Consider the following 26,871-nt stretch of genomic DNA (forward strand, 5'->3'; position numbering starts at 1 on the left):
TCTCACCTCGTGCTTCAGTCATTTCGGGTCTCTGAGGCTTCTTCAGGAACACTTTGTTTTGCCCTCACAGGTACATTCTCCGTGAGAATTCTCTCCTCTTGTCTCCTCTCTTCCCACCGTAGTAAGTTTCAGTCACAGAGCAGCAGGAGGATGGAATGGGCTTCAGGTCTCTGTCCCAGCTCCTGCTCACAGCAGAGCTGCCTTCAGATGAGGCTGCTGAGGGCTTTGTCTTGTTGAGCTCTGAGGAGCTCCTCTGAGCTGTTCATGCCCTCATGTTCATTAGGGTTCCCAATCACTTGCTGTGCATGGAACTCCCCTTTCCAACTGGCTGTGGCTTCTGTGGGGAAGTCCAAGACTGTGTTGGGTGCTGTGATGTGCTCCAGCAGCAGCATTTAGCAACAGGAAGGGAGATGGGCATTTTTCTTGGACCAGTGTCCATCTCTGTCTATTAATCACCACCTTAGCATCATCAGGGCAGCTTCGTCAGGCACTGCTCAAGTATGCTGTGCACCTCCTTGCTTTTTCTGTTAGGCATCAGCTGGTGCTCACACAGGTTTTTAACCCCCTTGTGTATAACGGGGATTTGGCAGGTGCTGTCACGTGGCAGGCAGTGAGTCCTGGGCACAGAGCTGCTTGTTCATTCTGCAGGCACAGAGCAGTGCAAGTAGCAGGAGTTTTGCTCTCTGACCTGATCTCTGAGCGGAGTTGGTTCTTGAAGCTGAATTGCTCTCCAGGCGCCGGGTGTTAACTGCTAAGGCCTCTGTCTTAACACGGCTGAACAAAGGATGTTGTGTTGGAGTGCACATAGGCTTGTTGCTCCTTTCCTTGCTGCAGGACCTTGACACGCACAGCCTGGGGATGCTGGTCTCAGGAAAAATGTGAGAGCATCCACGCAGCTTCGAACTGCTGCCAGAATGGCATCTCTGATGGATGAGTGCTCGTTTTTGTTGTCGTAGGGTTTTACAGAAGTGTTGGGTTAATAGCAAATGATGATGATGTCTGTGGAACGTAGACAAGTGCCTTTGAAGTGTTGTAAGAAGTCCTCTGGTCCGTGCAATTCCAGGCAATTCTGCAAGAATTTGGAAACTTACCCTTTCTCTTGCTTGAAGCTGAGGTGACATTTGTGGAATACAAGGTCAAAATCTGGTCTGGCTGGTCCTGCCTTTGAGGAATTGGCGGGGAACCCTTGGTGTTGTACAGCATGCCCTGCTCTGTGTTGGAAGGTTTGGGCCCTCTTGCTGCTGTGGATGACTGCTGTCATAGAACCATAGGATGGCCTGGGTTGAAGAGGACCACAATGCTCATCCAGTTCCAACCCCCTGCTATGTGCAGGGTCACCAACCAGCAGCCCAGGCTGCCCAGAGCCACATCCAGCCTGGCCTTGAATGCCTGCAGGGATGGGGCATCCACAGCCTCCTTGGGCAACCTGTTCAGTGCGTCACCACCCTCTGGGGGAAAAACTTCTCCTAATATCCAACCTAAACCTCCCCTGTCTCAGTTTAAAACCATTCCCCCTTGTCCTATCACTGTCCATCTTCATAAACAGCCATTCCCCCTCCTGTTCATATGCTCCCTTCAAGTACTAGAAAGTCACAATGATGTCTCCCCAAAGCCTTCTCTTCTCCAAGCTAAACGAGCCCAGTTCCCTCAGCCTTTCTTTGTAGGAGAGGTGCTGCAGCCCTGTAAGCCCAAGGCCTGCACCCTAAGCTGGTGCTCCTGATGGAGAGAAGCCTGGCTTTGGTCTTTGGCCCCCGGTTTGGGGCTGTTAGATGGCCATTATTGGTGTCTTGATGCTGCGAGGCTGTTCTGGGAAGGTCTTTCTTTTCCCACTGACACGTGCTGTAGCTACTACTAGTGAAGAGAGACACCAACAGCTGCTGTGAAGTTTGCAGGTCACAGAGGGTTTGCATATCCTTGGGTTGGTTAAGTATGCATTTGTCTACAGTGCTCATGGGGAAACAGCCATGTTTGAGGTTATCCAGCGTTGACTTCCAGCCCTTGGAGTCTTGTGCATTTATCTGTCCCTCTAAAGAGTCCTTTGCTCAGGACCTTTTTTTCCTTCAATTATCATTTGGAGATGTGTCACATCTCCCCATTTCTTTCCATAGTGAGGTAGGGTTACCACTGGAAGGTGTTAACATCCTAACTCTTCCAGCATCAGTCTTCAAGGAGATGGCGACGGCTTAACGTAGTGCTGTGTGGCAGCAGGTTTGGATGGCACCAGTGGTGGTTTGTGCTACGAATAATCATAGAATCACAAAGGTTGGAAAAGACCCACAGGATCACCCGGTCCAACCATTCACCCATCACCAATGGTTCTCGCTAAACCATGTCCCTCAACACAACATCCAAACAGTCCTTGAACACCTCCAGGGTCGGTGACTCCACCACCTCTCTGGGCAGCCCTCCTCTGGACACGCTGCAGGGCCTCCATGTCTTTCTTACAGTGAGGGGCCCAAAACTGGACACAGTGCTCGAGGTGGGGCCTCACCAGTACTGAGTACAGGGGGACAATTCCTTCCCTGTTCCTGCTGGCCACACTATTTCTGATACAAGCCAGGATGCCATTGGCCTTCTTGGCCACCTGGGCACACTGCTGGCTCATGTTCAGTCGAGCATCAATCAACACCCCCAGGTCCATTTCCTCTACACAGTCTTCCAGCCACTCTGCCCCAAGCCTGTAGCGTTGCCTGGGGTTGTTGTGGCCACAGTGCAGGACCCGGCATTTGGTCTTGTTGAATCCCAACCCATTGGCTTCAGCCCAGCTATCCAACCTATCCAGATCCCTCTGTAAGGCCTCGCTACCCTCAGGCAGATCAACACTTCCAGCCAACTTGGTGTCATCTGCAGACTTACTGAGGGTGCACTCAATGCCCTCATTCAGGTCATCAATAAAGATATTAAAGAGGACAGGCCCCAGCACCGACCCCTGGGGAACACCACTCGTGACCGGTCGCCAGCTGGATTTAACTCCATTCACCACCACTCTCTGGGCCCGGCCCTCCAGCCAGTTCCTTACCCAGCCAAGAGTGTATCTGTCCAAGCCACAGACTGCCAGCTTCTGCAGCTGAATACTGTGGGAGATGGTATCAAATGCTTTGCTGAAGTGTAGGTAGACTACATCAACAGCCTTTCCCTCATCCACCAGACGGGTCACTGGATCATAGAAGGAGATCCGGTTGGTCGAGCAGGACCTGCCCTTCGTGAACCCACGTTGGCTAGGCCTGATCCCCCGCTTGTCCCACACATGCCGCGTGATCTCCCTCAAGACAATCTGCTCCATAATGACATTCTCTTCCTTTCTGGTGAGTTTTCACTGGTCTGAAGCCTGCCCGTAGCAGCACACGAGGCTCCCTGGCGATTCTTTCTAAATTAATTTGCTTTAAAATGAGTTAGCCGATCTGTAATAAATGTTTGCGGTGCTTCAATCTGGAGGGCTATAAACTGCCTGGATAAACTCAGATAAATGGCAGCGATGAAGTGAGCTTTTACCACGTCTGTCATTCAAGGTGCAATGCAGCTAATGAAGACGTGCTGCCCAGGACCGTGCTGGTCGGTGTGTGGTTGGTGACAGCAGTGGTCACGGCCAGCTGTGCCCTTCTGCACACAGCAGAGGTTTGGAGGTATTCACGGCACCGTCAGGGAATAACAACACCGTCTTTTATTGTTCCTCACTTTCTGACTTTAATTAAATATTTGCTGGTGGCTCCTCGTTTTTTCCAGCTAGGCCACGTATTCCCCTGCTAACGGTCAGCTGAATAAAGACACTCAGCTGTGGAAGATCTGTGCAGTTACAGCACCAGCGACGTCTCTCATAGTGTTTTTAATAAGCTAGTCAGCTGGGTGTCCCCACAGAGCTTCCTGCTCCAAGAGAAGACCCTTGTGCCCTCTCTTTGGTGCAAAGGTGGGGCAGGTCTGCTCTTTCACACCTATTGGGTTTGGTGGTCAGAGCTACACCCCGTGCCAGTCCCATGTGTAGGTGGGGTCCCGTGGCCTCTTTGGAAGCTCTGGGTGCTGCCTGAGAAGCACCGCTGTGCAGAAGGCTTCACCCCCAGCTTGCTGTTCCCAGGAGTGCCACTTGCTGAGCGTTCTGGAGAGTCCCGAGTGAGGAGATCCCAAATACCCAGTGGGGCAGTCGCACCCTCTGCGGACGGGCAGCATTTCAGCAGTGCTCCAGTGTGCTTCCCTTGTTGCCAGGTGTGTGGCTGGAAAGCAGGAGGGTTTCAGGCAGACAGGATGAAAAAGGAGGTGGATATGTGGCAGATCATTTCAGCATCTGCCAGAAACAATCAGCTATTACTCGCCTGTTGGAGGTGGTGAGATGAGACCTTACCAGGAGGTGAAGTTCACATTCGGTTGGCAGCACAACTCGCTGTGATGCTCAGCAGAAAGTCTGGATGTATTGGAAAGCCTGGGGCAAATGAAAGCAGTGTTTCTTACCTCGCTGCAGCTCAGCAGCTCTCACTGTCTCAGGTAGGGTTCAGCTTCAGAGCAGCTGGAGAGCATCCTTCTCTCCTGTGCTATGGGCTGCCTTCTTGATCCTGGGCAGCTGAAAGTCACCATGAAGACTGCTGTCAGGGAGGCAGGATTTCAGCGCTGGGCACAGACGTTCCTCCTGTCCCACCCAGACTACCTGCAGCATCATTCTTGGTCCATCACCACGCTGACTCCCTCAGCTTTTCCAGGTTATTATGACTATGTCAGAAGTCAGCACCTCTCTGCCTCCGTGTCTCCTTGTCACGGATCTCTGCTGCAGCACAGAAGCTTCTTTTTAGAACAAAATGGTCGATTGCAGAATGAATTGCAACGTGAACTTTCAACTGCTCCAAAGGGGGATCAGCACATCCATGGAGGATTTGCCCTGCAATGTTCTCAGTGCAGCTCAAGCCGAGCAGTTCCTCAGCAGCTGGTTGTCCTGTTCTGCTTCTTATGTTCTCTCCCCAGGTATCCATCCTTGGTGGGAATAGAAATGAGGTATTTGAATAGGCCCAGAGCCTGAAGGCAGTGCTGAGGCCCACGCTGTTGAAACCACATGCTGTCAGTCTATTTGGAGAGCACATGGGTAGCACAGCAGGTTGGTAGGCTTTCATGGGCTGCTGCTTATGCTGTCCTCTGGTCAGGAAGGCCAAAATGGATTCCTTGTGCTCCAAAATTTCTCCCAGGGTCTCTCCGTACCGTAGGAATACCACCTCAGTGGTTCGTTGCACACTTGTGCAAAGGGTGTGGGTTCTTTGTTCATGTGAGTGGCTCGACCTTCCTGCTGTACTGCTGTAAGGTCTGCTGTCTGTCTGGAGATGTGGGCAAGGGACAGCTTCCAGAAGTGAGCACTGCTTGTATCTGGAGCAGCAGAAAGCACACTGATCTGGAGAGGATTCTCACCTGCTTCAAATCCTCCCGGCCTCCCTTTCCGATGTCTCTGCTCCCATCTGCTTTGTTGTTCTCCCTGTCATCCACCTCGAGGCACGCGCTCCGTTCTGCATTGCTGTGGGATCGGCTCATTCTGGAGGCTTTGTCTCCTGTGCAGCTGAAGGAAACAAATGGAATAATCAGTCCTTAGTGGTGAAATTTGCTGAGATGCTGAAGATGACAACTTTTGTGCTTATCTGTCACTGGAGCAGAAAACGTTGCCATGCGTTTTAGATAAAACAAAGAGATAATGACCTGTTCAGCACAATTCCCCAAACCCTGCTTAAATGAGGTCCAGAAGTCGGGCACGTCCTCTACCCGAATATTTCCTATTTAGTTCTGAGTGAACCATCTGTGGGTGAGCCTTGGTGATCCTTTCCGAGGGAAGGATGCGAAGGAAGAACCGATCAGCCATCACCACTGAAATGATTTCATCCTTCCTCCTTTAATGGGGCAGACGAGCCCTGCTCGCAGTAAGCCCAAACAAGCAGCAATACTGAATTTTCTGCTTCAGAGCTCAAAACAGTGCCAAATTTAGGATTAGAATGATCCCGATAAGGGGATAGGCTGTTGCCATATCTTCTGATTACACTGCCTTCCTTCTCCATAGCCTGGAGTTCAGCCTGTTCTGGGGACGCGATGCTCCGTCGGCTCTTACTCTGCATCGCCACTTGCAGAATCCAGCTCCCTTTCCCTCTTCAGCTATTATCTTTTTGTGGAGACGTAGTGCATTATTAGCTGATATGAATGTAAATGCTTTCTTGCCTCACCTGATCTTGGCCTCTCTGCCTGGCGGTGCTGCTGGCTGCAGAGCTGGGCTGCGGCTTTGGCCGTCTGCTGGTAGCAGCGAGCATCGCACCTCCTTATGTGAGTGCCATGCACAGCAACACTGCTCTTTCTTCCTGACTGCATTGCATGTTCATGCCTACTTCGCTGTGTTCTTCCTCTTATGGCTGCTTTTAACATCATGGGCTTTTCAGCTTTCCTTTCTGCCGCCCTCCAGGATTTCCCCCAGCTCTGGCATTATAGCTGTAGCGAAGTTACGACATCTTTTCTATCTGTCCTCTGACAAAATTCTCTATCTTGTTCAACACTCAGACTGCACAGATAGAAAGAAGTTATTTCTGCCTCTGCTTCGAGAGAAAAGATGTTTTAGAAGATAGGGTAGCTGTGTTGATAACAGATCAGGAGAAAGGAGAGGCCACATCATTTGAGTCTGGTGAAACACAGCAGAAGGCAGAGGACAGGCTGTTATGCACGGCAGAACGGCTGTGAGAAGCCTCCTGAACTGGTGCTCCGAGTCATTTCTGATAGCCCACTGTGTCCTTTATCATAAGCAAGTCTGTTTGCCACGCCGTGGCGAGGGCTGCGGATGGTAGAGAGAGTTCTGAGAGATCGGCTTTGCTGAACTGCTGTGTTTTGCTGCTGCTTTTTGGCTTCACAAAGTGTAACCTCACAAGAGCTGGGGTTGATTTGCTGGTGCCCTGGGTATTGCTAGCAATCCTGCCAGGCCTTCGTTTGCTCCAGCACCGTTCAGAAGAGTAGGCAATTCATGCACCGTTGGATTGGTTTTCATTAACTTGCAAATCTCCCTCTTGTTTCCAGTTGTCATCGTCTAAATGGATTCTAGTGAAGTTTCGGGATCTCTGGACCCCCTGCCTCTGCCTGACAAACCACTTATTGGTGATCTTCCTGCTGACATGGAGTTTGGGGAGGATCTCCTGGGCTCCCAAACGGCTTCTACCCAGGAAGCTTCGGTTCTTCGGCCCCCAGACTGGGGTCAGTCCAAGCAAATGACTGCAGATGGGGACTTGGGCCTTCAGGAGAAGGGAGACGGCCTGTCTGAACAAAGCAAATCAAATGACCTCAATCTAGATAAACCCAGTACTGCCTTGGATGTCCTGGAGAAACCTGATGTCTTAGATGACTTGGATGGAACTGCTGGCTCGGTGGAGCTAAATAAATCAGAGGGTCTGGACGAGCTGTGTAAGGCACAGCCTTCCCAGGATGGGGAGGGTGGGATGGGGGACTCCTCCACCGTCTCTAAAGAAGCCCTCGTTCCAGAAACACAGAAAGAAGGGGAAGGTGCACCAAAAACTAACTCTGGGGACCTAAAAGAAGATGGTGCTGCTGCTATTCCTGCACTGTCTGATGACAACGGCCCCGAATCACCGCTACAGCCTGCTCCTGACTCTGGAGACCTCAGCAGTGCCCCAGCCACAGAGGAAACCACAGCACAACCCTCGAGTCCGCCAATAGCCCCTCCACAACTCAGCCTTAAACAGTCAAAAAAGACGAGGTTGAAGGCACCGAGGAAAAGCTCACCTGTGCAGAGGGAAGGACTGCCGGGGGATGCAGAGGTGGAGCTGAGCCCAGACAGCAGGATGGCAGCTCTGCCCTCTGAGCCCGCACAGGAAAAGAAAGCAGAGGAATGGAATGCTGATGGGAACAACTCACTGAGAGAAAGCACTGGGCTGAAGGCAGAGGAAGCTGCATTACCAGCAGGTAGGTTGCTGTTTCTGCAGGACTTGGCTTCCTCTTGCTCAGGAGGCTGCTTGGCTGCACTCTTCTGAAGTTGGAGGTTGTTCTGAGCTCCATCTTTCCCTGTCTTCCTTTACCTTGGAAATCAGTGATGTTATGGATGGACTAAATATGGGAAAAGTGCCTTGCTTATCTGGGTTAATGTTCTGGAAGCCATTCCTTTGGTGTGCACAAGCTCTCCCTCCGGTTTTCATAGCTTTAACTTTGATTTTTAGTGCTCGTGTCAGCTAGGAGCTTCCCTGACAAAGCTGCTGCTGCACATCTTTCTCCTCATCCTTGCAGTCTTTGTTGGAGATGAGGATTTCCAATATGTGAAGTCCCACCATCCAAGCTGGCCGTCCTCAGGAAGCGCTCCGTCTCCACAGTCATGCAGTTGGAGGCGGGGAGGTCTCTCCTGTACAGGACTTCTCCCAGACCACATGTATTTATCTATACCTACAAGTGGCAGGTTTAGGAGCTTTCCTGTGTCTGAACACCACCAGAATAGCTGGCTCTGTCTGAGGCCATATATGCAGACTGGCCCAAAGGGCGGCTACATGAGTACACCGTCAATCCTCTTCTGTTGGAGAAAAGCAAGATGTCAGATTTAAGTTTCTCCTGTGCTTCTGTTGCAGAAGGCCTGTCTCGGAAGGGAGGTGTGCCCCAAACTGAGAAGGTGAGGAGAATACAGTCAAGTACGTATGCAGTGGGAATACTGGGGGTGGCTGACTGCTGCCAAACTCATTCAGAGACGCTGGCTGTCTCATCAGCCCTCTGGGAAGGAGTTTGCATGTCTGCAGTGATGGGGTGATCCCTGTGTAATGCCACCGTGCTATACGTGTGGCTCCAGTGTATCTGTCCCTGCCACCCCCAGATGGAACATCACTCCCATAAGGCTGCTTTCCCCTCTCTCCCCCACATGGCCAACTCTTGTTGGATATCTATGGAGTTTTATCCTTTTTCAGCCTAGTTAGTGGGAATTCAAACCTCAGGAATTGAAACTGCACGGTGATCTGGGATATTATCCATTGCTGTCTTTGCAAGGGGTTAGTCTAAACATTTTCTGAATCTCTCCTAGGAGAAAAGAAGTGAACGGGCCAGAAGATCAGAAACTGCCAGGCCTGAAACTGTGAACTCTGCTGAGAGCAGTGAGTAATCAGCATTGGCCATCACCTGCGTTCAGCCCTGGAGCAAGTCCTGGGCCCAGTACAGACAGGCAGTTTGTGTTGTGAACAGGGAGTAAGGACCATGGAGCTTTCATTTAGACATTCCTGTTGCGTAGGACAGGTCCTTCACCCCTAGAGTTTCCATTTCAGGATACTTCCCTTACTTCCTCAGGATAAGGGAGGAGAGAGTAGCAGTATTTTCACATTGGTTTATAGGCAATAAGTACCGACTGATAATAGGATGAAACTCAGGGGATGTTCCCAGGGAATCCATCTGCCATTTCCTCAGCCAGAACTTTTCTTCCTTTGCCTCTGTGCCATCAGGCTGTCTGAAGGAAAGTTGCATTCTGGGGACTTACCTGTAGAAATACAGGAAATCTCTGTCCTCCAGTGTGTGAGGTGTTGCACAGACATTGCATCTTTCTGTTGGTCAGTCATTGTCTGTGCTGGAGAAGTGGCTGGTGATCCAGTTTGTTCCCTTTAATGTTTACCGGTTCTTAGAGGGCTTCCTGTAGTAACGTTTACACTTGGGGCGTCTGCTCCACCTTATGACTTCTCCTAGAGAGAAACTTCACTTGCTTGAGGACCTCCCAACTCATCTCCAGTTCCAGCAGAGTCTCTTTTCAGGGTCTCTCCATCATTCTGCTTAGGAAGGCGCAAAGCCTTCAAACAACCTGCAGGAAGATGACCCCAGGAAGCCCCAGCACGCCTCTCGTGGCACAACTCTGTCTTAGTTCCTCACGGAGAATATCTTCTCTCTGCTGCCGTGCAGTTCCGGTCTCTGACGAAGACTCTGATGCAATGGTGGATGATCCCAACGATGAGGACTTTGTTCCTTTCCGTACCCGCCGCTCCACTCGCATGTCGTTGCGCACTCAGATAGCTCAGCGAGCCGCCCGCTCCTCTGCTGCCAAGATGACGTGTGCCAACTGCCGGACCCCGCTGCAGAAGGGCCAGACTGCCTACCAACGGAAGGGACTCCCTCAGCTCTTCTGCTCCAGCTCCTGTCTCACCACCTTCTCGAAAAGACCGCATGGCAAGAAGATGTGCACCTTCTGTAAAAAGTGTGTGCTCGTTCCCCTCTCCCAGTGCTCCTGTGCTTGTGACCCGGTGCATTTTCCCCATAACCTGTGAACCCCGTGCTTCCTTTGTCTCCCACGTCACTATTCCTCTGCCAGCTGTCAGCCCGTATCTTCTTCATGCATCCCGTCCTCCCTCCACTCCCTTTATGTTACTTACTGTCTTTCCCTGCCTGGCTTAATTCCCCATATCCCTGTCTCCTCTCAAAACAGGCTCTTGCATGTTTTGTCTTCAGGCACCTCCCCCTGGGCTGGGACAGAGGCTCGTCAATTGCGGGACAATTCCCATCACTCCCTTGGGATAACAGAAAGTTCCTTCACTGCAGTGGCTTAGTGGCAGCACTGGTGTGTTCTTGTGCTGACATGTCTCCTCTTGATCCCCAGGGAGATCTGGAATACCAGGGACTCCGTGGTTGCCCAGATAGGTTCAGGTGGCTCTTTCCACGAGTTCTGCACCTCCGTCTGCCTCTCCCTCTATGAGGCCCAGCAACAGAGACCAGCACCTCAGTTTGCAGACCCCTCAGACACCATCCGTTGCAGTGTCTGCCATAAGCCTGGTGAGGTAAGGAAATCCCTTGTCTTTCCCTTGTCCTGGATCCAGTTGTTGTGACCTCCAGCCCTTGGCCCTGCTTGGGACCATGACTGGGCATTTGCTGTGAGAGTGACAGCAATGTTGCCTCTGCAGGTCCAGCATGAGGTCAGCAATGGGAATGTAGTTCACCGCATTTGCAGTGACGCCTGCTTCACCAAGTTCCGAGCCACCAAGGGGCTGAAAACCAACTGTTGTGACTACTGTGGACTTTATATATACAATAAAGGCATGCCCGTGGAGTACCTCTTCCATGAAGGCCAGCAAAAGCGCTTCTGCAACTCTAGCTGTCTCAACAGTTACAAGAAGGTGTGTGGAGTCGGCTGCTGGGGGTTGCAGGAGAGGGGGCTCCTCTTTGGGCACTCATCTCCTTTCTTCAGTTGGCACAGGATTCTTTATGCAATAGCAGGCAGCTTGAACCTCCTTGGCCTTCTGTTGCTGACAAAATATCTTAAGAGGTTGCTGTGAAGAAACTTTGAAACAGAACTTAGTTATACTGATTGGGGCCCATCTTGAACCCAAGCACAGGTCAAACACTCAGACACAGGTGGACAGGGCAGTGCCACAGGTAAATGCAGTTAGCAGGAGATGACTTCTTTGGGATGCATCCCTGAAGCTTGGTTATATCTGTAGCCTGAGTAGACTTCTCTTAAGTACTAATGGGACTTCCAAGTCCTGTATTCAGGCCAGAGTACCCTTCAAGTAATAGGCAGGGGTGCCAAAGGCAGGTTTTTTTTACTACAGCCTGGGCCTACAGGCTATGAACCTGGCTCTCACATCAGGTCTTTGCTGCGGGAGAGCTGCCCTGTGGTGGATGCAGTAGTGGGATGGAGTATGAGCTCATGGGCTGTGTTGGGCTCCTTGACAGCTCTGTTCTGCTCTGTGTTTGCAGAAGAACACTCGAGTCTACCCTTGCATGTGGTGCAAGACGCTGTGCAAAAACTTTGACATGCTGCCCAATGTGGATCGCAGTGGCAAGATGGGACTGTTCTGCTCCATTTGCTGCACTACCTCCCACAAAGTGAAGCAGTCGGGCTTGGTTGGTAAGGACCCTCATACAGTGATTTAGTCACCTCTCTACTCAACTCCTTTCTTAGTACTTTTTATTACCTGTGGATGAGACTGGAAAGAAGGTGGGAAGGTGTCTCGGGGGGAGTCCAGGGAGATAAGTGAAGGAGATGTGGAGAGGGAGGTACCCATTGCAACGTGGAGCCATCGTGATGCTGAGGGGTAGTGTCTGTTGCTAGGATGCAGGAGGCAGTTGTAGTACCATACTGTGCTGGCATTGTCCTTCCCATTACATAGATTACCACTGTGTTCAGGAGTGGGTATGGTCTCCGATGACTGATGCAAGTATTGCAAGCTGTTTTGTCCAGATTTCCATATGGCCAGGATCACTTCTTTGAACCAGTCTGCTTTCCATCCATGTTTAACATTTCTGTCCTAGCAGAATCTGGTGCTCTTAGTTTCCTGGTGTTCTTGTCCCTTCATTTTTTGGTAATAGCTTGACTGAGGATGAGTGAGTAGATTGCATGCCATCCTCAGAATCTAGACCCATGTCCTGTGCTGCTGCCCTCACCAATTCCTATCTGTTTCATCAGGTCCCCCTAGGCCCTGCAGCTTCTGCAGAAAGAGTTTATCTGAACCCTGCTATTACAACAAGACAGACCGGGTTGTCTACCAATTCTGCAGCCCCAGCTGCTGGACCAAATTCCAGGTACTGAAAAATCCTTCATGCCGGGCTGGGCCCCAGAGCTCCTGCCTCTTTTCACACTTAGCAGAGGCTGCAGCTTCTTCAGGCTCCTCAGGGAGTATCCATAAGAAAATCTCTACTGGAGCACAGGCATTCCAACGGACTGCAGTTGCTTCATTCCTTAGTCTTGGCCCTACCTTCCCCTCACTTCATTTGGAGTAAGACTGACTAATTCTCTCCAGTCTTATCAGGTTATGCCAAGTAGGAGTACAGCACAGAGCTGCATTGCATGAGTAGTTTGGAACATAGTGGCCTTACGGTGGTGCTGCAAGTAAGCCAGCAAAGCACCATGGGCACCTGCTAGCATGGAAAGAGGCAGAGCTGCTCTCTGAGCCAGAGATCACCAAGAAACAGAAGTCTTCTAGGTCACGTTGTCTAAAAACTTACAACCAGCAGACTTGGATACCTTATGTCTAATAGTCTTCAAAGGCTTGACTGATGACGTTGAGTTTCCTGGTGTTGAGTTTGAGCATACATTAAATGTTCATAGAATTCAAAGGCAACTGGAAGAATATTCATTTTGTACAGTTGCCAAAGAACAAAGCAACAGGCAGGAAGGCCTGGGAAACTTAGGCCAGGATATGCCTTGGGCAACTGAGAAAACTTAGAGAATCTAGAGAAGGAAAGCTATTTTCTGGCAGTTGCAGTGTCTGTTTGTCTGTTACTGTTTTCTTTTTCTATTCCTTTTTTTTTTATATATATCATGGTGTAATAGTTTGCTAAGATCACGTGTTGTGTGGATAAAGGGTAGCTGATGTGTCGTTACAGTTGTAGACTTCATAAGACATTGGAGTCGTTGCCATATAAAATCAGCATTGTGACATGACATTAAAGCCGTGCATAACCTGGATTAGGATCCATCTTACTGACAGATCTCAGAACGCCCTTGATAAAGAAAAGCCACTGAAAGGAGTGCTTCAAGATGGCTTCTCAGGGATCAGTATTAAGCCCAAGGAGTCGAATGTCTTCATCAGTCATCTGGAAATAAAGTCAAAGTAAGCGCACTGAAATTTTGCAGATGAAACAAAAACTGGTGAAGTGTTAAGTGGTGCTGAGGTCAGGGCAGTCATACACAGCACAGCAATTGGATCCCTTGACAAGGTTGGTTCCTCCTAATGTGTACTTACAGTTCAGTGCAAGATCAGCCTTGCTCAGGTGATGCGGGGATGTGAGTCCTGGAAAGTAAGGGTTTAGGAAAACAAAGCCTCTTGATTGCAGCAGATAGGCCATTAAGCATGAGTGCATCAGTTTGCAGCTAGGAAAAGAAGGATTAAGTTATTGTAAAAACAAGCAGAAGAGCAGGAAGTGAGAAGTTAGGGGGCTAGGGAGCAGAAGTTCTACCTAGAGTACTGCACAGGTAGGAAGGATATTCATCCAATGCCCAAGTTATTATTAATGTTGAAGAAAAATAGGAAGCATGCTGAAGAAAAGCTGCAAAATTGCACAGAGCCTCAAAAAAATGGCACAGACAGAGCACCTTATGTGAGATTATCAGAACGAGAACCTGGAAGATGACTTCATTAATGAAGATATCCCTGTGGACAAGACACCAAGTATTAAGTGGCTCTTTAATCTAGCAGAGGAATGTGGGATGAGAACGGCTGCTTGAATTCTGAAGTTACGTTACCCTGAAAATGGAAACCAGGCTTCAAGATCTTTTAGAGAAGGTCTCAGAAGAGGTAGCAGAGCCACCATCTCTGAATGCGCTCAAGTGCAGAGGGGTGGGAGCCTGCAAATGCCTTCTGGAGAAGAGCCGAACCCAGTGCATTGGAAGCAAAGTGGAGTTACTCAAGAATCTGCTGTCCAGGAGCTTGAGATGTGATCTGATGGACCGACCGTGAGTCACTGACGGTGGCAGCCAGCGCAGGTGTGAGCAGGGGCAGATGGACTGCTGTGGTCAGTGGAGCAGGCAGGACGACTGGTGGCAGTGCAGAACGGGGTGCATGCTGCCCTCTGTGTGCATCTCTCTCCATGAGCTGTCTTTGTCTTCTACAGCACACCAGCCCGGAAGGTGGGATCCACCTGAACTGCCATTACTGCCACAATCTTTTCACCGGGAAGCCAGAGATCCTAGACTGGCAGGTGAGGACTTTCCCCAGGGGGATGCGGAGGCTGAGGTCGACCCCAGCGAGGACCACAGAGCTCTTCCTCTCCCTGCTCAAAGGAGAGTCCTTTCTGAGCCATTGCTCTGAATGCCTTGGCTACAGAGACGTGCCTGGAGATGTGCCTGAGCGCTGCTCTGCTGATGTTCAGCAGCGTGTCAGAAGGGTGGGAGGAGACCTCCTCTGCCAAACCCTGCCAGGGGAGCTGGGGACTTGTGTCAGACCCATAGCCTTGCTTCCCTGGGAAGCACGGGGACCTCCTGCCAGCCTGCCTGACCTGGTGGTGGTCTTTTTGGCAGGACAAGATGTATCAGTTCTGCTGCAAGGATTGCTGTGAGGACTTCAAGCGGCTACGAGGGGTAGTGTCTCAGTGTGAGCACTGCAAGCAGGAGAAGCTGCTGCATGAGAAGATCCGCTTCTCAGGGGTGGAGAAGAACTTCTGCAGCGAAGGTACTTGGGGAAGGCACGGGAGAGGCAGAGCCCCCATGCCAGCCCTTGCTGGGGGAGGAGAAGAGAGCATGGAGTGGAACAGAGGGGAGACTGTCTAGCCAGGCCCTGGGGCGAGAGCCTCACCGTGCAGTGAAGGGAGGACTGTCAGTGGGGATGGCTTGCTGTCCAGCCAGGCCCTAGGGCAAGATCTTTACCGTTCATTGTGTCCTTGGGGAGGGCTTTCTCACAGCTTTTCTCTCTCTGGGGGCTGGGGAGACAGCAGGTGGCAGCTCCGCTCCTCCTGTCATCATGCACTTCTACGCTCTTGCGTCTGGGCTGGCCTGACCTGGCCTTGCCCTGCCTGCTGGGTTCCTGCACACAGGAGGTTGGAGTCAGACTCTTCCTAGAAGCATGGAGGTGAGAGATGGCAAGTCCCCGTGAGGTCCCATCTTATCCCAGCCCCAGGGGCCAGTGCTGGATTGTTCCCTACAGTGTGTTGCGTGTGCTCTGTTGTCTCCGCAGACCTGGATTCTGGTCATGTTTGGGTCAGGGAGGCCCCCAGTTCATCCTGGGAAGGTTTCACTCCTATTGTTTCTCCGCAGGGTGTGTGCTTCTTTACAAACAGGATTTCACCAAGAACCTGGGCCTGTGCTGCATCACCTGCACCTACTGTTCTCAGACCTGCCAGCGGGCGGTCACCGAGCAGCTGGAGGGCAGCACCTGGGACTTCTGTAGTGAAGACTGCAAAAGCAAATACTTGCTCTGGTACTTCAAGGTCAGTATTGGCACTGGCAGCTTGTGCTAAGTGCTGTGGTGGGCACGGCACCCAGATAAGTGGGCATTGCACTGAGGAAGCTCGCACTGCTGGAGTCTGGCTGGCACTGCTGCGGAGAACCTGGCACTGCTGGAGTCCTGCCTGGCAATGACGGGACACTGCTACGGGGAAGCTCACGTAGCTGGAGTCCCCAGCTGATCCTGCCAGAGCACTGCACTGAGGAAGCTCACAGTGCTGGATCCGCGGCTAGCGCTGCAGGGAGAAGTTCGCACCGCTGGAGACCCCGGCTGGCACTGGCAGGGCACTGCTGTGGGGAAGCTCACAGCACCTTGCCATGTGCACCTTTCACTGGAGAGTTGTGTTGCACTCGGAGGGGGTGTGGTTAGTTACTCGTTGTTTCTCTCCTGCTGATGCGGGCTTTAGGCAGCTCGGTGCCATGCCTGCAAGCGTCAGGGGAAGCTGCTGGAAACCATCCACTGGCGAGGGCAAATCAAACACTTCTGCAACCAGCAGTGTCTGCTGCGATTTTACAATCAACAGAACCAGCCCAACCTGGACACGCAGAAGGGGCCCGAGAGCCTGCTGAACAGTGAGTAGGAGGGAGGGAGGGGACCCGCATAGCTCAGTCTGAGAGACACAGGGAAGACCGAACAGCAAGGGGTGGAAGCTTCCCGCCTGGGACTGGATGAGACGCTAGGGAACAATCCTGCACTGGCCCTTGGGGGGGAAAGGACGGAGTGGGACCTAATGGGGCTTCTCCATCTCTAACGTCTATGGTTCTATGACACACAGGGCCCAGACGGGAGGAGCCGGTGCCAGCGTGCTGCCTGTAGCTCACACTCTTAGCGAGGATACTCAGGGATTTAATGGGCGATTCCATCCTCATGTTGCCAGCGGAGAGCTCGATTTGCAGGGTTAGGGGACAGCGTGGCTTGGCATGATAATCCACCTGCAGCCCCACACCACCTCCGAGCTGTGACCTTCTCAGATCTCATAAGCTAATCAGGATTGGGCCAGGTCAGTGCTTGGATGGGAAGCATTCAAGGAAAACACAGGGTGCTGCAGGAAGTGGTGCTGGTGATGCTGTAGGTGGGCTCTCCTCAGCCAGAGCCGAACCTAGACCGATCTTGAGGGAGCGCAGAGCCGCTGGAGGCACTCCGTCTTGTGAAGTTAGATTGGAGTCCTACCAAAAGGTTGCTGCAGCTTTGGGGAATTGCCAACCCCGTGTCCCGGATAACCCCATTCTGCATCCGTGGAGTTCCAGCTGGAGAGGAGATTTTCACTGCCTGTTGCCTCATTTCCTATCGTTAACTTGAGCCAATTGCTTACGGAAGATTGCAAAGTGCTTTGGGGTCCCTCAGGATGGAAGGTGCTCATAGTGGCAGTGACAAGACATCGCACGGCCCTTGGACACTCGCGTAGTTTCATTCTGCTTGGTCTTTCACAGGCCGCCATCTTCTAGGTGATCTGTTTGATCTAGTTAACAAAATGCCTGCGGTTTGTGACGTGACTTCCTTCAGTTCATCAGGCTTCGACTGGTACCAGTATTACAGGCTAAGGGCTTTGCAGCCCCCTGGGATTTCACGAGGTGTAAAACCCTGACTGGGGTGCACTGAGGAGGGGAAACCAAGAGGAGGACCTTCCCTTGAGAGACCTCATTCTCCATCTTCAGGCTCTTCTTGAGGCCTCTCTTCTGACAGCAGTGGGCAGATCGCAAGATGAGGGAAACCCTGGATGTCAGAACTGCTTCGAGAGCAAAGCAGAGCTGCTCTGCCAGAAGCAGACGGTTCCCCCAGCCAGGGGAGTCCCAACCTGTCTTCCAGGAGCCGTGCTCTGTAAAGCACCGTGTGAGGTGACAGCTCGAGTGGCGACACACTGAGGTGACCTGGACCAAAAACTGTTGGTTTCAGCTGGCACTGGGGGGTCCAGAGAGAGACTGCTTGATGGGGCACTGTCCTGCTGCCCCGGTGGAGGAAGAGGCATTGGGCTTGCCATCTCTTGTAGCTCACCGCGTGATTTTACAGCCTTAGCCTTGCTGTTTGATTTGTCCCCTGCTTTCAAGGCATCTTACCTATGAGGCATCAGTAACACTGCTGTGGGGACACAGGCACAGCAAGCAAGCCACTGCCTGCCAAGGGAGGCATCTATTTCACGCCATTTGGCCCTTGCCTCTTGGAGACACGGACCACGAGACTCTTAAGTACCCTCTCCACCACCACCAACTGGCAGGACCTGACCACCACCCTCCATCATGTCTCTGGAGGCCCCCAGGAGCTTTGCTGTTTAGCACTTGGTGCGTTGCCCTTCCCCGTGCTGCCTTTCTGTGCGCCTGCGAGGCAGAGGACTCTGAGGGCAAGCAAGGAAATGCCCTTTGGTAGTGGTGAGTGCTCGGCTGAGCACAATCTCCAGGCTTGGTAAAAGCCAAAGTGCACCGAGTCTTCTGTGTTCTGGTATGCCTGTCCTCTGCCAGCTGCGGGAAAGGTGTGGACAGCTTTGTCCTGGGACTGTGGTGTACTGGTCAGTTTGCACTGAAAGGGTGCTGAAGCCAGAGCTGCTATGTGCTTACACAGGGCTTTCCAGCCCAGCGGGCTGTGCAGGGTGTTTCAGGAGGAGCAGCTTGTCAGTGCTGGTGAGGAACAGCTTCTGCCTGGTCCAGCCCGGGTCTTCTGTGCACCTGGCAGCAGTGTTGCAAGCTTGCAAGGGACTGCTTGGATTTTAGGCCCATCTTGAGCATTACTGCTGACCGCTTGCTTTTTTTGCAGCCAGTAGTTGCCTAAAACCATTAATTCCATCAGCTTCTGTCTGCCTGGTGATCCTCAGAGAGCTTGCTAACAATAAGAGTGGCCACTCCTTCGCTCAGAACAGTGTGTGTGTAACAAGTGGTTGAGGAGCTCCTGCTACAGAACCGTGCCCCGAGACTTCCAAAGGGAACTGGTTCTGTTTAGGGCCGTCCAGCTGCAGAGAAGAGAGGGCTAGAAGTCATGCTTGGTGCAGTTTATGCCTTGGCAGCTCCTTGCTGGTGTTCTGAGAGTAAACACCAAGCCACAGCTTCCTTGAGAGCCCGGACACGCAGCGTGTGGAGCTTTGTGGTGGGAGGATTTTCTTGTTTCTCACGGGCCTAAACCTTTGGCCTGTGGGACATTAACCTTTGCTTTGATTGTGCTATAGCAAAGACTGCTTTTACTCTACTCCGCAGCTTGTCTTTCTCCATCCAAGCCATCCATGTCTCCCACCTAAACTTGCTGCCCGTCCACTTTGTGTGGGTCACGGGGAATTCTTGGACCCACTGAGATGGTTGCACACCCTGTGGCTGAATGCCCAGCTGTAGGCTGGAGAGCTTCCTTGAATGGGAACTTAGCTGTCCCCTCTGTGGCAGTCACCAAATGGGCTTTGCTGCACCTCCCTTTACCAAAGAGCAAAGTCCCTGGGATTTCCTTGGGACACGGAGCTGCACAGTGCAAGTGCCCACGTGTTGGTCCTTGGGGAGTCTGGGTCTTTTCTGGGGGCCTATCTGTAGGATGTGCAAGTGGACCTCCTGCTCCATGGGGTGCTCTGACCTGCTGCTTTCCTTGCAGGTGTCTCCTTCACACGCGGCCCACGGTGGGTCAGCGCTGTAGAAGGCAGTTCTTTTTCTCAGCCATTCAGGTAACCAGGGTTCACGGGAGGCTTGGATGAAGGTGCTCTTTTAGCTCAGCAGCCTCTGAGATGGGTGCAGGTGCTCTGCAAAGCAGGTGAGCTGGAATTATCATCTCAGCAAAGCTGATACTGTCACCATCTGAGAGTAGAGTCTGCCACGCACGCCTCTTATCTGCCGGTGATCCTTTCTCTTTTGCATCTCTAATGCTGGGCAAAGCTGTCTCTGTACTTTCTGGGATGCCTTGTAACACTGCTATTAGCTCTCTCACCTTCTTCCCAGGGATCTCGAAGCACTTTGCCAAGATATTATAGCAGGGAGATGGAGGCACAGGGAGGGGCCATGGCTCGGTACAGCAAGCCAGTAGGCAGAGCTGGGAATAGAGCCCTGGCGTCCTCTCTCTACAAGGGGCTGGGATTTCTCCTGACCTGCTGTGATGGGGATGGGGTGGACTACAAGGGAGCACAAATTAACATGGCAATGACTCGATTGTGGAGTTGTAGCGTTTTCAAAGGTGCTAGGGCTAGAGATTCTTGGAATGACTGACCGTTCCTGGAGTGGCCAGGAGTGGTTTCTGGGGAGCTTGTCACTGCCCTCTGGCCTGTGGCTGCTGCCACCTCCAGTCCCTGCAGTGGGACCCGTTAGCCGAGGAGCTCTTGGACTAAGAGGCACTGCTTTCTCTTACAGGTCAATCTTCAGAAACAAAACCACCCGCTCCTTCCCATCAGAAGGCAGAGACTAACACGGTAAGGTCTGCTGGAGATAGGAATTTGCTAGATAGCACCAGGGGGCTGTCCTCACTCAGAGCTGCGATTGACCGTGGAGATCTAATTCTCCTATAATCAGTGCATTGTGATGGTAGCGGCCCGGGCAGCGGGAGCTGATACGAGCTTCTGGGCAGGGCAATGTCAGCACATCTCCTGAGTGGGGGATGGGTAACTGTCGCCCAGGAATGAAGCATGGACAGCAGAGCAGTCTTTTGCTGTAGTGCTGGTTCCTCTTTGCACGGTGCTCATCTGTGCCTGGCCATAATCACTGCCCCGCTGCACTCCCTGCCGCTCACCGGTGCCAAACTTCCTGCTGACTGTAGAGACCCCATGTGTGTTTGTTCCCTGCCACCATCAGCTTGGCAGCCCGTTGGCCAGGTGTAACTGTGGGGGCACCTCCACGTGCGTTGTGGACTGCCAGGCTCCAGGAGATTGGAGCAGTGGTTGAAAAGAGATAGTGCTGCTTTCAGTGGACACCAACCTCCTGCCTTCTGCATTTCCTCAGTTGTCATCAAAGACCTCCTCAGCCCACATGTCTCCAGCCGCGCCACCTCCTCCGCCCCCTCCAGTTCCAGCCACCCCTCGGAAGAACAAAGCTGCCATGTGCAAACCACTGATGCAGAACCGGGGTGTTTCCTGCAAAGTAGAAATGAAGTCCAAAGGATGTCAGACAGGTAGGACAGTAAGACACAACTAACTGCAGGATTAAAGGGGCATTTCGGAAAGGAAGATAGCGTGTCTCTGCTCCAGGCTGGATATGAAATACTCTATAGAACTGCTGAGTGTTTGGCATCATGCTGAGGGAGCATCAGGGATGTGCGAGGCATGCACAGCCTTGGATGGAGGTAGAGTCTCCATCAGCAACAAAAAGAGCACTGCAGCATAATTCCACCTCTCACAATATGTGAGGCAGCTCCTTTTCCTCTAGAGATCTTCATCTTGTCTGAGGGGCTGTCTGTCGAGCAGGTTCCACTGTGAAGCTGCCATTGGGTGCATGCATGTGGTCTCTAGCATATAAAAAGAAACTAGATCTGTCAGTAGGACTACATAAGAGCAGGGCTTGCAGCTCTTGCTAAGGCAAGCTTCTCCTTCTGCACGGCTCTCTGGCTTACTGCTGCTTCAGCTCTGCCTGTAAGTCAGATGCTGATATCTGGAAGGGCTATGGTGCTGGTTGGCCGTGTGGGCATGGCTGTGCACAGCTAGGGTGGGTAGAGGAGCTGCTGGGAGCAAGCTCACTGATGTACTTTTGCTCTTGTCAGAGGCTGACTGGAAGCCCCAGGTGATTGTGTTGCCAATCCCAGTCCCGATCTTCGTGCCTGTGCCTATGCATATGTACTGCCAGAAAGTACCTGTGCCTTTCTCCATGCCTGTCCCGGTAAGCGACACACTTCACCTGCTTGTGTTCTCTGTCTCAGTCCTGCCTTGCTGTAGTCTTCCTGCTTCTCTGTCCTCTTCTGCTGCCTCTGCTTTTACAGCAGTTGGCTGAACCGGAACGCTGTGTGGGCACAGCACGTGTCTGATCTCTGCCTGCTGTGCTGCTGTCAACAGGTGCCTGTGCCAATGTTTCTACCCACCACACTGGAGAGCGCGGATAAGATTGTAGAGACAATTGAGGAGCTGAAGGTGAAGATCCCCTCCAATCCTCTAGAGGCTGACATCCTGGCCATGGCAGAGATGATTGCAGAGGCTGAGGAACTGGACAAAGCCTCCTCGGACCTGTGCGGTAGGTTCTGCCGTGGCTCGGGCTGGCATCGCCAAGGTTTACCTGCTCCTGAAACCAGAACGTCTGCCCAGACTGCAGCTCCTCCAAAGCCTTTGAGAAGGAGCAGAGTAGAGCAAACCCTCAGCTGCTGCTGCGGAAGTACCAGGAGGGGAGAGCTGCAGCAAGGAGCAGTGTCTGCCACTGTCTGCTTTGGGAGTGCCAGTCTTGGCACACGTCCACTAGTGTATTCACATGGCTGTTCAGGCTCTTACCTGCAGTAGCTCCCCAGCCAGAAGACCAGCAGTCCTGACCTCACAGATCTTTTTAGCTGGGGGCTGCATTCCTCAAGCCCCGGTGGCTGGGGCTGTGTCGGGATGAGGACAGAGGTCCCATTTCTTGCTGTGCAGGGAGAGCTGGACAGTGCAGTTGTCATGGGGCTGATCTGAGCACAGGACTGTACCCTAGGGAGCCTGACTTCATTTTCCAGCTGTCACGAGGAAAAGAGACAAAACAGTTTTTGGAAAGTTATGTTTCTGATCTACTTTTGCATTGCAGACCTGGTGAGTAACCAGAGCGCAGAGGGTCTCCTGGAGGACTGTGATCTGTTTGGACCGGCGAGGGACGATGTGTTGGCTATGGCTGTCAAGATGGCAAACGTCCTCGATGAGCCAGGCCAGGACCTGGAGGCTGACTTCCCTAAGAGTAAGAGCTAGGTGAAGCAGGCATGTGGGGCTGCTCATGCTGCAGCAGGCTCCTCCTGCTGCCCTCAGCCCACCTTTGCCAGCAGCATTAAGACCTGTGTGAACTTACCTCCCCATGCACTCTGACTGACCCTGCTTGAGGCCAGGAGCTGAGGGTCTTGCAGATGACTGCTCACAGCAGGGGTGAGACCACCACTTTTGAACAAGTCTGTTTTTTAACTAACTGACCTCCCGAGGACATAGGTCTGCAGGAAAAGGAGAATGAGAAGCTGATTCTAACAGCACAAAGCGTAGGGCGAAGGTAATGTGTGCTTACAGATAATGATTCCAGAGGATCCGGCGAAGCCCAAGAGAGGCCTGGCATTTTGGGAAATGGCAGAATTGCTGTGTGCCTCTGTCAGAGCTTAGAAGGTTGGGAAGAAGGGACAGACACACACAGCAGTGCTGAGGCAGTATAGCAGCAGCAGAGGACAGAGAATTGGGGTATTTGTACCAGGCTGTCACCACTGCTGGCCTGGAATGAAGGGATGAGAGATGTTCCAAATGTTGCAGAACATTTTGGGTTCTGGTTAGTCTGAGAAATCGTGCAGCTCTGGCAGGTGATAGTGTTTCCTTTGTTGGGCTGTGGATAAATGTTTGTGCCAGGTAGAAGTGGAGGGTATGAGGTTTTGGGCTGCATGTTCCCTCTACAGCTGGCTGTAAGAACCAGACCAGAATGGCAACTGGTCTTAGATGCCTGACTGTTATCTCTGTTGGTGAGGTGTCTGAGCTGATCTCCTGTTCCTGTGTTTCCTTTCAGACCCTCTATACATCAACCCTAGTGTGGATTTCCTCTTTGACTGTGGGCTGGTGGGCCCAGAAGATGTGTCCACAGAGCAAGAGCTGCCTCGTGCTGTCCGAAAGGTGAGATCTTAATGGGTACTGCCTGCTCAAAGCCTTGTGGATTTGGAGTGGGAGCTGCCATCTGGGATGTAGTCTGAGGTGAGGTGTGCTGGGGAGGTTGTACTCCCTCCCTTCAGGGCATACTTGGCCTGGGGGCCACTCTCTGAATGGAAATATGTGCCTGTTACTGTAGAGCAGCCCTGAATGCAACGTGCCATGTGAGAACCAGCCTCTTTCCTGCCTGTGGTTCTCATAACTAATGGGTCTTGTTAGCTTGGCTGTCAGCAGAAGGATGCCTGCTGGCATTGGCACAGGCACATTGGGAGGGAACGAGCTGCCAGCAAGTCTGAGGAGCAGCTGGGAATCTTGCATCTGTCCCAGGTACATGCCTAATCTCACAGTAGACCTCTCTGCAGGGGCAGAAGCGTCTGGTGCTCTCTGAAAGCTGTTCCCGGGACTCAATGAGCAGTCAGCCCAGCTGCACAGCCCTGAACTACTCATATGGTGTGAATGCCTGGAAGTCCTGGGTGCAAGCCAAGTATGCAGGGGGAGAGACCAGCAAGGGAGAGGAGCTGCGCTTTGGCCGTAAGTGTCCTGTCTGTATGGGGTGAAGTAGCAGACACCTCCCAGCAGCTGGATCCCAGCCCATTGAGGTGCTTCTCACCTTGCAGGATATTGTCTGAAACTGCTGTGTTTGTTTCCACAGCCAAGCCCATTAGGATCAAAGAAGACATCCTGGCCTGCACAGCAGCTGAACTCAACTACGGCCTGGCTCAGTTTGTCAAGGAAATAACGCGGCCCAATGGAGAGCGCTATGAACCAGACAGCATCTATTACCTTTGCCTTGGCATCCAGCAGGTGAGGGAAGGCTTGTTGTCCTTGTGTATGGCAAACAGGCATAGGACCAGAGAGATTATCACATTACAAAGGAGTAATGAAATAAAGAGCTTACCTGTGTCCTGGGCTCGTGGAAGGGCTCCAAGAGGAGTGACCTCCAGGTAGAGAGAGATCCTTCCTCCCTGGGAGTCAGCCCTTAAATGGGGTCTCTGTGGGGTGCAGCCAGGTTCCACCCCTTCCAGTCACTCAGGTGAAACTGCATTCACCTGTGCCCCTGCAGCTGACTCAGCACTCGCCTCAGGTGGTCAATCAGAGGTTCAGGCCGTGATTCAGCAGTTCCCATACATCCCTACTTCCTTCACAGCCAGACCTGGGGGTCACATCTAGTGAGGGGGAGTCCTTACCCTTTATTTTGCCTTCTGGAGACCTATCACAGCAACCTACCTGGTGTAGTCTTTGTTCCTGAGCTCAGTGGGAGGTGATGGGCATTCCCTGTCCTTGCACCCAAGGAGCACATCCTAGAGGAAGGCTGAACGAGCTTTCCAAATTCAGTCTCAGTTCCTTCTCATTCATCAACTCTGCTCTGTGATGTCGTGCAGTTTCTCACAGCTTCCAGGAATGGATGCTTATAGCTCTGCAACTCTGCCTGTGCAAGCCTGGGCTCTCTGTGTATGCTGGGCTTTATGGGAAGGGTTTGCACTCCAGGTCCTGCTGTCTCTCTTGACTGTGTGTTCTGTTCTTTCTAGTACCTGCTTGAGAACAATCGTATGGTGAATATATTTACAGACCTTTACTACCTGACCTTCGTGCAGGAGCTGAACAAGTCCCTGAGTGGCTGGCAACCCACAGTCTTACCAAACAGTACGTGTCTCCATATTACCTTGACTTACACACACATAACCCATTTATGTTTCTTGCCTTGGATCCTCCAGTCTGTTTGCGTTCCTCCAGCCTCAGTTTTCTTTCTTGGCACAGGCAGTGCTGTTCCACTGCGTTTTAGGGTCATCCTGACCCATGCTGACAGCAGATCCAGTCTGGTTTATGCCTCAGCAACTTTGTTTCCCAGAGTCAGGCTGGCTGGGAGCAGAGCGTGGCTGCTTTGTTTCTTAGAGCAGTTCTAACCTTTACAATAGCGAATTTCAGTGGTGTCCAAACCCTTTGGTAAGGGGGATACCAAACCAACAGGTGTGGTGGCCCATGTCTTTCCCTTCCCAGTCTGTGGAAAAGCCCTTCACACTGTTCTGAACGTTGGCCATGGTTGCTGCCACGCTACCTTGTGAACAGATTGCCTCAGAGCTTTGCAGAGGTCTTCCATGATGCCACAGTCTGGGCTTCCTTCCCTACAGTGTCTTGTAAACAGGTAGTTGCTGTAGCCTCTCCTCTGTACGATGGCTGTTCCAGGCGGAGGCCTTTGGCTCCAGACCTGTGTGTCTAGAGAGGAGCTGGCTTTTCTATTATCTCACGTAGTGAGGTGGAACACTGACCTGGAGTCCACTTCATGGCCATTTACAGGGATGAGCTGTTAGGATTTATTGGGATCCTGGGCTGAGATTCGCCTGTGCTGTGGAATGGGCAGGGTTAGGGTCCACTGATGGCTCTGGAGGAGGAACCTCGTGGGAAAGCGGGCATTGTGAAGTGTCAGCACTGAGTTGAAGTTGGAGGGGAAGGGATTGCTCCAGGCCCACGTGCTTCAGATGCCTGGGGCTGGCTCCCAGCCACTGCTGGCAGGCACATTGTTCTAGTTCCCTCCTGAAAGAACACGAGGCCACTGTGGGTGTTGACCTGGTTCTTCCTCTGTATTACAGACACAGTCTTCTCACGTGTCGAGGAGGAGCACCTCTGGGAGTGCAAGCAGCTGGGCGTTTACTCACCCTTTGTGCTCCTCAACACCCTTATGTTCTTCAACACTAAGTTCTTTGGGCTGCAGACAGCGGAGGAGCACATGCAGCTCTCCTTCACCAACGTGGTACGGCAGTCCCGCAAGTGCACCACAGCCCGTGGCGTCACCAAGATGGTGAGCATCCGCTACTGTGCTCCTGCCAAGCAGAAGAAAGGCCGAGGTAGGCTCTGACAGAACATCTCTTTGTCCCTCTCCCTGCCTTCCCCGTCATGTCCCAGCTGTGATCCTACTCTGTCCCCCACCCTTTGCAGATGGTAGCACTGGAAAGAGGAAGCGTGAGGAGGAGATGCCAATGTTGGAGCAGCGGGAGAACAAGATGAACCCGCTTCGATGCCCCGTCAAGTTCTATGAGTTTTATCTCTCTAAATGGTGAGGCTTTTCTGGGTCAGAGCCTTGTGTTGTTTTGGGGCCGCCTTTCAGTTTCGGGGAGACCCAGTGGAGTAGCTGCCGCTCTCTGCATGTTCTTCCATGAGCGTTAAGGCCTTGACCGGGCTCTGCCCTGCTTGTAGGCTGTGGTTGAGAGAACACTTCTCTGTGTCTGCTTTCATTCCATATTTCTTGAAAGACGTGGAGGGGTGTGTGGCACGTCTGCTTTATTGGTTAGGGAGTTTACTTTGGAGTGAGGACTA

The 26,871-nt window shown here is 52.2% G+C and overlaps 1 protein-coding gene across 7 annotated transcripts in view; it reads left to right on the plus strand.

Annotated features, from left to right (window-relative positions):
- The window catches only part of ZMYM3 (zinc finger MYM-type containing 3), a 31,322-nt gene that overhangs the window by 2,942 nt on the left and 1,509 nt on the right, over positions 1–26,871 (plus strand). For 4 of the 7 annotated variants that reach the window (XM_040700030.2, XM_015278406.4, XM_015278403.4 and 1 more), the window contains exons 2-24: positions 7,012–7,911; positions 8,562–8,602; positions 9,005–9,074; positions 9,865–10,156; positions 10,556–10,733; positions 10,857–11,069; positions 11,653–11,803; positions 12,362–12,477; positions 14,509–14,595; positions 14,915–15,065; positions 15,647–15,819; positions 16,243–16,408; positions 20,141–20,199; positions 20,726–20,894; positions 21,480–21,595; positions 21,769–21,943; positions 22,478–22,624; positions 23,423–23,526; positions 23,922–24,090; positions 24,212–24,363; positions 25,089–25,203; positions 26,148–26,402; positions 26,494–26,611. In XM_040700030.2, the coding sequence (XP_040555964.1) occupies positions 7,026–7,911; positions 8,562–8,602; positions 9,005–9,074; positions 9,865–10,156; positions 10,556–10,733; positions 10,857–11,069; positions 11,653–11,803; positions 12,362–12,477; positions 14,509–14,595; positions 14,915–15,065; positions 15,647–15,819; positions 16,243–16,408; positions 20,141–20,199; positions 20,726–20,894; positions 21,480–21,595; positions 21,769–21,943; positions 22,478–22,624; positions 23,423–23,526; positions 23,922–24,090; positions 24,212–24,363; positions 25,089–25,203; positions 26,148–26,402; positions 26,494–26,611 (4,103 nt within the window). In that variant the 5' untranslated portion in view covers positions 7,012–7,025. Of the gene's footprint in view, positions 1–4,939; positions 5,075–7,011; positions 7,912–8,561; positions 8,603–9,004; positions 9,075–9,864; positions 10,157–10,555; positions 10,734–10,856; positions 11,070–11,652; positions 11,804–12,361; positions 12,478–14,508; positions 14,596–14,914; positions 15,066–15,646; positions 15,820–16,242; positions 16,409–20,140; positions 20,200–20,725; positions 20,895–21,479; positions 21,596–21,768; positions 21,944–22,477; positions 22,625–23,422; positions 23,527–23,921; positions 24,091–24,211; positions 24,364–25,088; positions 25,204–26,147; positions 26,403–26,493; positions 26,612–26,871 lie in introns of those variants that run through there. The other 3 variants (XM_015278405.3, XM_015278407.4, XM_025150337.3) reach the window with 3 other exon arrangements.

This window comes from Gallus gallus, chromosome 4 (genome assembly GCF_016699485.2).
Source record: "Gallus gallus isolate bGalGal1 chromosome 4, bGalGal1.mat.broiler.GRCg7b, whole genome shotgun sequence".
Taxonomy (NCBI): domain Eukaryota; kingdom Metazoa; phylum Chordata; class Aves; order Galliformes; family Phasianidae; genus Gallus; species Gallus gallus.